The sequence below is a fragment of the Zootoca vivipara genome, chromosome 16, assembly GCF_963506605.1.
Source record: "Zootoca vivipara chromosome 16, rZooViv1.1, whole genome shotgun sequence".
Lineage (NCBI taxonomy): Eukaryota > Metazoa > Chordata > Lepidosauria > Squamata > Lacertidae > Zootoca > Zootoca vivipara.
In genome coordinates this window covers 23,881,340-23,894,460 of record NC_083291.1, presented here as the reverse complement: position 1 = coordinate 23,894,460, position 13,121 = coordinate 23,881,340, and the positions used below count along the sequence as shown (strand labels likewise).

The window sequence follows — 13,121 nt, the reverse complement described above, 5'->3', positions numbered from 1 at the left end:
CGAAACTGACTGCTGCCATTGACACTCTTAATTTTAGAAACTGCACTTAAATAACATTCATGAGACCATACATATTGGCCTGCTCCGGCATCACAAACAAAAATCTGAAAAGTTGTGCAATCGTAACACTACCAGTGTCTTAAATAGGCTTTTCACTGAGTTTCCTAACTTGCCTCTTTTAAGAAATATCAGCAATATTAGAATGCTTAAGGATCCAGTCCTGAAACTACTTACTCAAGAGTATTTCCATTAAAGTTAGCAGAACATCTTTGGCTTGTTTTTTGTCTTTTCACACATGGCACTATAAAATCAAGGCTCCTTCTCTTTAATCCAGTGAACTGACATTTTGTCAAATAGATGTAAGACAGAAAAGATCCAGGTCTACTTGTATCTGCTGACCTTCGCTATATCCCACTATTGACTCTGAGGATATCACACAGAGAATGGGGATACTGAAAGGATTCACATGCACAGAACACTATAAATGTTTGATTTTACTGCAGAATTTTTGTATTTTAATATAAATGGGACTGGTTTTGCACCCATTGTCAAAAGTTCCTTTTTCTGTAGTGAGATGGAAAGACGTCCTTATTAAAAAAAAATGAACCATAATTTACCAAAATTACTTGAGAATTTGGCTCTAGTTAGTGTGAAATTGCACAACTTTCTAAAGAAACTGTATTTGTGCAGCACTAACTACAACACTTTACAACTGGTTATGAATAGCTTTTTTTATATTAAAAAAGTCAGTGGAAGTACAAAAGTCATAGTAGTGAAAATGAAATTTAAGATACAGTATAGTATTACTATACTGTTTATAAGCTATGCATGGTTACTCAGAAGTAACCCCCACTATGTGCAATGGGACTTCCACAAAAGCATGAATTGGATTGCAGCTGAAATTACTCAAATGCAACCAAAAACCTTTAACTTTTTCTAGGTTAGGCAGGTGAAAAACAAAAGTGATAGATAACAAAATAACCTATCCAGATTTTATTCAAAGTTACTGGGGAATGGGTGGACAGAGAGACAATACAGAACCTGGCAGTACCTTAAAGACTAATATATTATGGTATATGCTTTGTGTGACTAAAGAAAAGAGTATCATTAATATGATGGGAAGCAGAGTAACATGGTACATTAACAAACTCTCCTTTGCAAAAGCCAATACTTGATTATTATGATCTTAACCAAGTTACATCAGTTTAATCTACCTGATTAATTTATTTAAAAATTTGGAGCATTATATCATAGCATGCTCAAAATCATTGTGTCCACAATCATACTGTTCCTCGGCCTAGGTCAAGTAGTACTTTACATACTGAAACAACGGAAGCTACCCTTTTCTTTTCTTTTTTCTTTTTCTTTTTTTACTATTCTGCTGTTGCTACACAGTTAGAACATCTCCACTGTGAACAGATAGGTTCACTTAAAGCTCAATAATTAAGATTATTAATCATTACATTGATTTTTATTATATGCAAATTAAATAATTAATTGACTAAAAATGGCTTGATTTTTAAGTGAGCATTTGTTGTTTTCAGGTGGGTTTCAATGTGGCTTACTTAGTTCTGTTGAGTGTGCCTCAACTATTTACTATTTGAATTGCTAAAACAGAATGTTTCTTAGAAACGGAAAGGGTACCTCTCACTAAATACTGTAGTACTTTTCCATAGTATTGAGATGACTCACAGATTTGCCAGCATATTCAGTAGGAAGCATATAATAACTAGTTCCATAATCAATAACTTATTAAATATATTCTCAATGATCTATTTCTAAAACATTTCCTAGATTTGGTTGTAGATAGATAGATAGATAGATAGATAGATAGATAGATAGATATGGATTTCTCTGAAATTCTTGTCATCATTGGGTTAACTCCCAAGAATCTGCCTAGTCACAAACTGAACTGTTTTTTAAAACACATTCCAATAACAAACAGCATGGTATTTTCTCTTTAAGAATCAATGAGATTCACTTATCTCCTTTTACCTGCCAAGAATTTTGCTGACACAGCCATGGCTGACCCGTAGTTGCCTGGAAATGTCGCAGGGTCTGACACCTTGATGGGCAAGTTCCACAATCCTTTGGCGGACTACGTCAGGGAGTGGTCGACCGTTCACAAAAACACCCCCTAACTGATTCACTCCTCCATGTCCTGAAACATATGGGGAGAAACAAAAACAAAAACAAAAACAAGCAGAGAAAAAAATACATCTTTGTGACTGTTTAGAAGATGCTTACATAAGGCCAGTTTCAGCTATAGATTCCCATCTACCATCAAGCACTGGGCAAATTCTTAAACAAGAGTTTCAGTTCACCATTTCTGAAATGATGGCTATGGTTTATTTGCTGAGAGGAGGAGGAACAATGTTATTTACTGAGACCTAATTTGACACTGATAGCAATTTTACACTTGTGTAACTAATTACTTCAATAATTACCCAGGATTGTGTGGCATGAGAATCAGGCCTCTGATTTGCAAAACCATCTCTCAAAAGTTATTTTTAGGCCAATGCCTGAAATCATCAGGCAATGTAAAATCATGCATGATGCCTAACTGATAGGGTGGATATAAAGACTGAAAATCCTTAGCATACCCACTTTTAAGTACCATTAAGCTCAATGAAACCTACTTTCCAGTAAAAGTGCTTAGGAGCAGGGGTCCTATCTCACTTGGTTAGAAAATAAGGCCCAAATATTTTCCCATAAAGGGAAAATATGGGCAGATTTAGCAAAAATTAATCAAAGATGAAATTTGCCAAGCATTCACTTTTACTTTGAAAATCACAGTTTAATTATGATATGTCCTCAAGATGTGTATGTATGTATGTATGTATGTATGTATGTACAGTCAATAACTTCTAGCTGATAGGATGTAGAAGAGTCTCTATAAATATTAGAAGCCTACAGAGCCTGGCTCAGACAAACTAAATAGATTACTCTTTCTCTGTGTGTCTTTTCACTACTCTCCTTTAGCAGGGTGAAACATCTATCTGTTGTGAAATGGTTCTCAAATAGATGAATAGCAGCTACCGGTAACTGGGTAAAAATCAATGAGTGTGAAATATAATGGCATGTAGCTAACTGAGAAAATATAATTAACTCCCAAATTGTTAATCATGCAAACTACTTATAATAGAGAAATTACAATGTTGAAAACAAATAATTGTAATAGCCAGCATCATTGGCAACAACTGAGCAAAAGTAATAAGCTAATCTCTCTATTTACAGAGGACTTGAACTGTTCAGAATCAGTTGACAAGGCAAACCGTTTCTGTATTAAACAAACCAGTTACATATATAAAACACTTTTATTTTAAACCCAATAATTTTCCAATTCATAAACTGCTGTCAAACTTTGGCGTATGTCAGGACATATGAAAAATCCACAATAACTACTTGATTATTAAAATAATTTGGGTCAACCAAGCACAGACTCTTACTGTAGCTACTCATCATTTTAAAAACTGAATCTTTTATTTTTCAGCTGAACTAGTTATGTTCTGCCCTTAAATGAAGTTTGGTGAGTCCACTTTTTGCTTTCTTTGTTTTATTGGTGCCTTCATTTTGAGCTTTAAAATACTGTCTGGACCAGGAAGGAAGGAAGGAGCTTTTAAAAAAAAATTAAAAGGGTTCATCTGTTGAAAGAACATGGTTTTCAGTCATTATTTTTATCCCAGTGGATGTGCTTTAACATTATTAAATATTATTTAATAGAAATATTGTTCACTATGCTGGCTGCGTAAGAATCCTCAAAGATTACAAATTGCAAAGTCAAAATTAGGCAAAGGGACTGTGTACTTTTAGGTCTTGGTTAGCTATACATTTGGATGCAATCTCTATTGATTTAAAATCCTGGTTAATATAGCAGCAACCAGGAAAGGGGTCGGATTTATCAGTTAACTTAGACAGCCGCATATCCCTGCTCTTAGAAGTTATGTTGTGTAGAGTTGTTCCAGCTTCCCAGCTGAAACAGATAAGAATACTGAAAGAAAATGAAACCCTGCTGAACTTAACAAACTTGGGAGCACCTGAACTAGTTAGGCAAGGGCAAAGAATGAAGCAATGTAGCCTCCCAAGTCAACAAAGTTGCAACCAGGTGATTACTGTTACTGTAATATCCAAATATAAGGACGATTTATGAGAGGGGGGAGGCAGAGACAGACAAGGGGGGGGGATAACAGAAGGGAGAATTCCCTCGCATCCTAGTGCATAAAGATTCACTAAGGCTATGGAACATTTTAATTCTAATAATCAAAGCTATTGCTTCTGGATGTGCCATTGATGTTTGAAGGTTTAAGCAGCCCAACAGTGCACATGATTGGAGCAAAATCAAACAATGTATTAATATTCCACCTTTGTAAAAGGTTTGCAGGGGTGAGGTAGGTAACACATTTCCTGAATTACAGACCTTGGGTGTATATAATGTTTGGTCCTTATGGAGGGTGGGGCAGATTAAGTAAATAAACTAAGGAGCTCAATGCTAAAGGATAGTAAAATGAGTTAGAAAGTTGAAACAAGTGGATGTTTTAGGAAAACTAACAGACACACACAGAGAGAGAGAGAGAGTAGACACAGACAGGAGCACATGATACTCTGCTTCCAAAAATATTACCTTCTTCCCCACCCACAATAGCCAATTTCAAACCTAAAGCCTTTTGGTTTTCATCCAGTACAAAATGAAGGGAAGTAAGAAGGCAGTCAGAGTTTCCATTCCAAAGCTATATGGACTGGGGAGAATGCTAGAAAAAAAGATCATTTCCTACCCAAGGCCTGGATGGGTTGTTTGCTGTTAATCCTGACAGACCTGCACTCTCTTCCTTGGTGGGCTGGAAGTGCAGTTGTCCCGTGACATCAAAGTGCAAGCTGGGCTAAGGAAACGACGCACAAGTCATTCCTGAGTCTCTTGCTGGCAGTTAAAGGGGACTACGGATTTATGTCGGTCATCTTACTAGCTGGGGAAAAATTATGGGACGGAAAGGGAATAACTAGTTTAAATGAAAAGAAAACGATCCATCCGTGGGGAAGCTGCAGTGTGTGCCTTCCTTATTATCAGGCAGAAATTCTCTATTATCAGATAGAAGTTATCGGTGTTTGAATTTTCTTAAATAATAAAAAGCATTAATTCTGAAAGGGAAAGGGAACTGATGAGACACACTCGAGATACAGAAAGATCAGATAGTTCTTTCTCAGAATGCAAGTTAGCCCAGCTCTTATAAGATATTCTTCGTTGTTCTGCCCAGTATAAGATTCCTTGTCTTCTTGGGATAATTGGTCTGCCCAGGAGAAATCAGGATGCAGATATTTAGTAAGGCTGGAACAACAAATGTCGGCTATAGAATTAGCTACTCGAAAAACTTCCACAAGGAAGCTGGGTGCGTCTGTGTGTGCGTGTGTATGAGAGTGTGTGATGCTATGCGCCGGTGTCGCAAGTTCGGCACGAATCTTTCTCATTTTCTGGCCATGTGCTTGCCGGTGATCAGTAATAGATATCTGCATGCAAAACAGGCTGAATTAAGTATGTGTACCCATGGCTAAATGTATTGCTATATAGCTGTGCCTGTGTCTTACGCAGCTGTTTTTATTTAACTGATCATATTTTTATTCCATGCTTCCTTCGAGGACGATAGATAGATAGATAGATAGATTAGATTAGATTCCTAAACCGCCAAGAAAAGTAGAAAAAAATATCTATACCTATGCATACTGTACAATGAGTCAGTCCGCCTGTTTGGATACAAAGTTTTACAAGACTGATGAATCGCCAACGCTGGTTCTTGACTAAAGTGTGGGCATGACAGATAACAGAAGGTTATGTGGGGCGACGGGGTGCAAGCACACGCATCCAATGGGTGAAAACTCATTAGCAATCAATAAACAAACATCTAATACACTATTTCAGTTTCACTGTCACTTGGTGGTTGTTTTTTTTTAAGGTAAGATCACTCATAAAGGCCTAGATGGGACGTTTTGAAATTCATTTTTTTTTCTTTTTGGCTATTGTACATGATTTTATTTTGGCACGTCCAAGCCTCAACTCTCTCCGGCATTATCTGGTCCAGCTGGTTATCTGGTCCATTGGAGGGGGGTTCATTTTGATCATATGCAGAGGCTGATCTGTAGTCCATCCTCAAAAGTATCTCTTATGTTGATCAACTATTAGCTACACACACACACACACACACACACACACACTAATGCCTATAATTCCGAATAATTTATTCTCTTAATTTTCATTTTCTCAACGCACTCCAGCCTTCCTATGCACACTATAGAGAGCAAGGCTTATTATATATTGCAGATGGGGTGGCAAATATTGGTGCAAATGAGATTTTTGGCTTGGGAGCTCTCCATAATTTGAAGGAGCCATCACAGAGGACGTCATTTGAAACATCAACACCCCCAGATGCCCTTTCTTCCGTCTGCAAAACCTGACCGTGTTTCAATGTGCCTTTAGACGTACATTAACTGTTGGCGTCGAGAGCGAATGACCGAATACTGAGTTAAAAGAGAAAAAACTTTATATGGAAGGAAGCGGCAACCAAGAGAAGAAAAAGTTTTCTTCATATATGATGGGTGGTGAGCTCGGAGAGATTGTCCAGTTTTAATCTCCTCGTTAACCAGAAGTAACTGAAATGTCTCTTCCCCCAAGCCTGCCCAGCTCTATCATGCTAATTGAAAAGTCAGCTCAGCTCAAGCTAATGCATCGAGTATAGGAAACGTGCGATTTAAAATTCCGACTATCAACTAGTTTAATCTATGTAGAAAATATGCACAGTGAATTATGAGTAAGGATGCGAACTACCATAACGGAACACAGAGGGGGAGTCGGAGAAACGACAAGGTTGTATGCAGGCAGGCAGGCAGGCTCACTCCTTCCTGGTTGTCTGTCCACCTACAAAGGTCTGGTTTTCCCCTCAAGATGCTGCTACAATGTAGCACGGGGCGTGAAGGTTTTCTCCTGCCTGTGTGTTTTGACCCTGCTGGTGGTTAACGTGAGAAAACGTGTGTTTCCTCCCACCCACCCACCCGGGACCAAAACATATATCGAGGCTGTTATAAAGACCTCCACTAGCATCCATCAGATTTTTCCGGAGGGGATTTTGGTGTCTTTTTGCGCACGGCTTTCGAGCCCTTTCCGTGTTTATATTTCCAGGGAGTTCCCTCAATGAAGCGAATGCTAATCTAGCGCCCAGTGCTGCCATGGTTCGAAGCGAATCTAAAACAGATTCCTAGGAAACAGATTCTTCTAGTACTACTATGGATTCCTTTATAATCAAAGGCTGTGTCTGATTTAGAAGGCGATTCTTCTGGATGGGCAGGGAGGAAACTGCGAGGGCTCTTTTCCCTTCTGTGCATTTGAACCGAAGTTTCTGGCGCCTCTTGCAGAACAAAATACGTTTCCTGGCAGAAAGGAGCGCGCTGGTGTTAATGTCCAGTAAAGATATCAGTCACATTTCCCACCCGCTACTTTGGGAAACGAGAGCAACAACTGGCTTCTTTTTGACGGCGCAGCTTTAAAATAACATGATCGTGAAGGGACTGGGGGTGGTGGGGAAGTATAAGACGGTGGGTGAGGGTCCTATCCCCCACCCCCTCCACTCTCCCTTTTTCGCGTTTGTTTTCCTTCTAAAATTCCTGAAGAAGTTATCGATTTATCATTATTTAGGTTAATGGAGGAAACCCCTAGTCCCCTGGTAGCTTCCACGCATATGCGCTCTCTCTCTCTCTCTCTTCAAATAAGCACAAAGGCAACTCCAGGAGAGGGGGGGGAGAGGGAGGGAGAAAAGAGAAGACCCTTTTGATGTTCTTATTTTAAAGCCTCTCCCCTCCGATGCAGGGCTGAGCGAGCGCGCATCAGTAGCCTTAACCTTTCCAGACAATTTCAGCTCTGGAGGTTGTGTTCCTCTACCACTTTTCTCTGTAGGTGACGGCTCTTGCATACCGTACTTTCCAGCCTGTCTGCCCTGCGTTGTGCTTTCTGCATGCATCCAATGATCTAGTATGAAATTGTTTTATTGGGGAGGGAATGGATGAATAGATATATAGATCACATCCATCTCGCCGCCGGATGGATGGATGAATAGATAAATAGAGCACATGGATTTCCACCACCCCTTTTTCTAGAAAAGAAAATCCGTTTTGGCTAAAAGGCCCTTGTGCATAAGGGAAATGCGATTAGTTCTACCCTATATTTCCTTGAAATCTCTGGATCTAATCCGGCGTTTAACTCACCATGAGAGAAGATGTCATTTCACATAACATTGTGTTAATGGATAAATCTCTAGCCCTCTCAAGCACAACAAATCTCAAGCAAACACATTACATACGACTTGCTAACTTAAACAGCCAACTTCCAATATTTAAGGCCCTTTTAAAGATCCTGTCTTATTCAGTCGTCACATATTTGCCTTTTAAAAATAATTTTCAAGGGAGAACAAATCCTATCCTTATACAGCATTTTAAAACTGCTGGTCATTTTTATTTCTAAAACTTGTGTTAAATAAACATTGCCAACAATATACTACAGACAAAACTTTTTTTATTCTTTTGTGGGGTCATGTGACTCTTAAATCCAAGTTTGCATTTTATATACGGAATGAGTTTTTTTATTTAGAAAGGCGTTAAAATAATCTGGTGGTCACTGTCGTTGTGATTATATTTTCTTAGGCGTTTTCTCCCTCCCATGCATAACTGCAGAATAAACAGGAAGGGGGGAAGTCAAGTAGGGCCACCCTGAACTTTGAAAAAGACACACAAAGACAGAGAGAAAGTCAGACACACAAAAACAGAAGTGGGTGGAGGAAAGGGGGGAAATATAGTTTAAAAATAATAATAATGAAAACCTGCTTGTGGAAGGTTCCTATAGATTAAAAAAAATACTGTAAGGATACAATCCTATGCACGCTTACCTGAAAGTAAGCCCTATGGAACTCAGTGAGGCTTATTTCTGTGTAGACATGCATATGAACACCCTGCTGGGTAGATTCGTTATGCAAAAGTAAGCAATTTTGAAATCAATGCTATTTACCTGCGAGTAAATGCATTTAGGATAGATAGGGATGCCTGTTATATTAGAAGCTGCTCTTTTGCTCAAGCTCTGGCTTTCGTTTCCTGGACTAACTTAATCTGCGTTGGAGACAAAGGTAAGTCTACTCTCAGCTGAATTTATTATTATTATTATTATCATCATCATCATCATCATCATTATTAAGTGATTATTATTATGATTACTATAATTATGGTGACGATGCTTTAACAGAACACAACCCAATCGAAGAGAACCTGTTCTTAAGTTCCCCAGCGCTGGAAGGAGGAGTTAGAGCACATGCTTCAAACCCTCCCACTGAAATCACTTGGACTTCGAAAATGTTTCGCTCTGGCTGGATCATGTCCTAAAGCAAAAGGGAGAACGCTTTCCATTCATTCCCTACATACTGTGGCCCAAGACATGTGTTTGTGCAGAGAGAGGAGGATGTCCGTGTGGCTCTTTTGTTTTGCTTTGCTTTAACTCCTCTGAAACCACAAAGGGAACAAACTGGACAGAAGAGGCTGCGAGCCGGGCAAGCGCCCCGCTCGCTCCCTCCTGCTCTGCCCTCGTCCTCCTGGCTGCCAAGAGCAGGTCAAATACCGTCGTCGTGCCTCCCTAGCAATGCCCAAAAGCATCCCTGACCCCGCAGCCCGTTCCTCCTTCCCTCCCACACCTCCCAGTTAAACCAATAAACACGGGGCGGCAGCTTCGGGGAGCGGGGCAAAGAAAGGCACGGCGGCGAGCTCAATCCTCCTACGCCAGAGAAAGAGAGACAGGGAGAGACAGAGAGAAATGGAACCAACCGCCTCTACTTACTATGCATCGCTGCAAACGGGTCGTGCTTACAGTGTATTTCCATCTGGGCAGCCGATCCACGGAGCTCGAGGCTTTTGTTTTGTTTTGTTTTTGCTTTCAGATCACCTTAAGCTAAACTCCCTGGGATCACTTTTTGTTTTGTTTTGTCTTAGGCAAGGGTGGTTAGTTTGTTTGTTTTTTCGAGTGGAAAGGTCAAGTAGAGGGTTGCTCGCAGTAATGTTGTTTGGATACAAATTGGAAACAAAACACCGCACGACTTCAAAAAGGCAAGAAGATCTCCCTCGGAGCCGAGAGCCCAAGAACCACGGCAATCCTCGCGGAAGTTATTCCTTTGCAGCGGAAGGGGCTCGGGGGGGGGGGGCTCGCCGGGCCCCGCCGCCGCTGCTGCCGCCGCCGCCGCTGCGAAGTCGCCCTTCCCCCCTCCCCGCCCCCCGCGTCCCCCTGGCCAGGCTCGGCCGCCTCCGGGCTCCGACGAGGCTCGGGCTTCCGCGGCAGCGGAGGAAGCCTTATTTCTCCCACCTCCAGGAGGAAAAAGCCATGAATCCCGTCCGGTGATACAGAAGGGGAAAAAAGAAAGGGGGGAAATGAAGATGAAGAGGAGCTCGGGGGAAGAGTCTCCACACAGGCAGCTGAGTCCAGCGCTTCTTCAAGTCTGAGGTCGTCCAAGGCAGAGGAAGAGAAGCGGGCAGGGACGGGTCAGCTGCCAAGATCCACGGGGGCTACTTTTCAACAGGCATCTCCTTTCTTTTTCACCACCGCGACGAAGGCAAGGGCTACCTCAGGGTGCGGGAAGTGCCCCGGGTCAGTCTTTTGTCTGAGGCGAGGTGGTGCGTTGGGGGCGAGCGGGTCCCCCTTCGTCGTCCTCCTCCGTCTCCTCAGCCGGCAAGCCAAGCTGGAGGTCTCCGCTCCGGCGTCGGCTCTGAGGTGATGGCTTCTTTCCCAGAGAGGGCGCGAAGGCTACGGACAGGTGTCTCCCTCAGCGTGTATGTATCTGTGTCTCGCTCGGCGGGCGTCCCAAGTCCTGACAAGAACCGCGCGGCGTCGAGCAGCGGAGGAAAGAAGTCCGTTTTTCGCTTCTCCTCGTTTCCCCAACCGGGCAGGCGCGAGCGACGACCTCCGTCCGCCGGGCGCCCTCAGAGCCCCAGAAGTTGGCGGGAAGTTGGGCTTGGAGAGGCGCCAGAGGAGGTGAGGAGAAAGCGGCGGCGGCGGCGGCTGGAGCCTGCCAGCGGCATCCCCGCCGCGCGACAAGGAGAGAGAGAGAGAGAGAAGGAGGGAGGGAGGGAGGCGGCGTTTTGCTCGCGGCGCGCTTCGCCACCTCACGCGCCCACTTCCGCGCGCGCTTAAAGTTTGCCGCGCTCCTCGGGCGCCCGGCGTCGCGGCTCTCCCATGGCCAAGCGCGCGCGTGCGCTCTCCCGCCTCAGGCTGCGGAGGGAGCTTCCCTTTCTCTCTCTGGCGAGCGCGAAGGGAGCTGGCTCTAGTTGCGCGTCTGTATGCTGCTGGCGTGTGTGCGCGCGTGTGTCTTCACCTGGCCAGCTCTCGCGGGAGGGTCCCCTCACCCACCCCGTGCGCGCGCACTTGCGCTCCCCCCCCCCTCTCTCTCCCTCACACACACACACCTGGGCGCTCAAGCTCCAGGCGCCTCAGGAAATCTCTCCTCATCTGCTCAGGAGCGCCGCGCTCGCTCGCTACTCCTCGGCCGGCCGGCCGGCCGTCACAGTCCTGCGGCTCTCTAGCTCTCTCTTCCTCAGCGTGTCTCCCCCTCCACAGCGGAGAAGCGCGCTTCTCGGCGAAAGCAGCTTTCAGGACCCAGTTTCATGTGGACAGCGGCTGCGGGGGGCTTCAGCCTCTGCTGGGATCCCGCGATAGGGGAGGGGGAGGGAAGGAGGCAGGGAGGGCAAGTGCTGCCGGCCGCTGCCGCCGGGCCAGCCCGTCACTCAGCTCCTCGGCCTCCAATCAGAAAAGTAAAGTTACGGCCCTGCGCGCATTGGCTGCGGCGCTTGGGAGCTCCGAAGGGAGGGGGGCGAAGCGAACGCGGGGGTGGGGGAGGAGGCGCCTGATTAGCCAGCGGCGGAGCAGTCAGCAAGGGCAGCGGGCGGAGCCCCGCGGGGGAGGCGGATTCATTGACAAACTGGAGGGGATGGCGGGCTGTGTGTTTGCGCGCCCCAAGCGACTGTGGGCCTGTAAGAAACTAGAGGGCTGATGAAGGCACCTGGGGGTGGGGGGTGGGGAAAAGATAGTGCAGGAGTGCGTGTATCAATCAGTAAAGCCCCTCATAAGCCTGACTATATGCAGAAGTACTGCCCTCAGTGAGGGCTTACGCTCAAGTAAACGCGTTTAGGATTGCAGCCCGTGGAATCTGACCCTCAGAAGTAAATCCCGCTGAATACAAGCGATTCCGTGAAACCCAAATCAGCGCATATAAGATTGCTGCTCCCTCGGCTGTCACGAGGCCGTGCGCGCAAAAACACACCACACACACACACACACACACACACACAAGCTTTTGTTTCGTTCTTTTCTCCAGCAAAAGTGAAATCTCTAACAAAATGCAGGAGCCGTCACACACGCGGAAGCAGAGAGTGGGGTCAATGCGGGCTTTGATGTATTTCTGAGCTGGGCGGGAGTTGAACTTGGGGTTGCGAAGGGTCTCGACGGGCCTGATCAAAACACAATATGGGAGAGGTGAAAGAGAAAGGGAGAGTGGCCTGCTCATTAAGGCTAGGCAGTGGGCCTGTGCATTTCATTTGTCCCTTTCCTTCCTGTCCCCATTATTCAAGGCTTGTCCTTTTTGTGCGGGAGAAGAAACCTTCCGCCCCGGCTCCCCAACATTGAAAGCTTCCGTTTCCTCGTTCAGGTGGAAATGTGTGATTGTGTGTGTATGAGAGAGAGAGAGAGAGAGAGAGAGAGAGAGAGAGAGAGATGTATCTTAAAATGTTTGCTTACATTTATAAGCCTCTGAAAGGTTTGTTTTCCTCCTTGCTAGCTGCCACGTCGAGCCATTATTTTCAGGAGGTGAAGATTGGCTATCGCACATTAATCACCGCAGACGAGGCTTCACTTTCCGCCCCGCGTCAGGATGCTTCTCTACGGAGTCTCTTTATGCGTTCAGACGTCAGCCATCAGGTGTCGTCATGTAGGAGGCTGATGCCCGCTGCATGTGTGAACCAGGCCTTAGAAAATGTCTCTGTACTTCCTCGTGCCCTGGCATTTGTGTATAATAATGTTTTCTGACTGAAAGAACTGCCTGTGTACGAACGTGTGTCTATGC

General features: G+C 44.4%; 1 protein-coding gene across 1 annotated transcript in view; it reads right to left on the bottom strand.

The window, feature by feature from the left end:
• The window catches only part of PAX5 (paired box 5), a 127,952-nt gene that overhangs the window by 97,482 nt on the left and 17,349 nt on the right, over positions 1 to 13,121 (bottom strand). Inside the window, exon 2 of the mRNA XM_060268757.1 lies at positions 1,996 to 2,161. Coding sequence (XP_060124740.1) covers positions 1,996 to 2,161 — 166 coding nt within the window. The remainder of the gene's footprint in view (positions 1 to 1,995; positions 2,162 to 13,121) is intronic.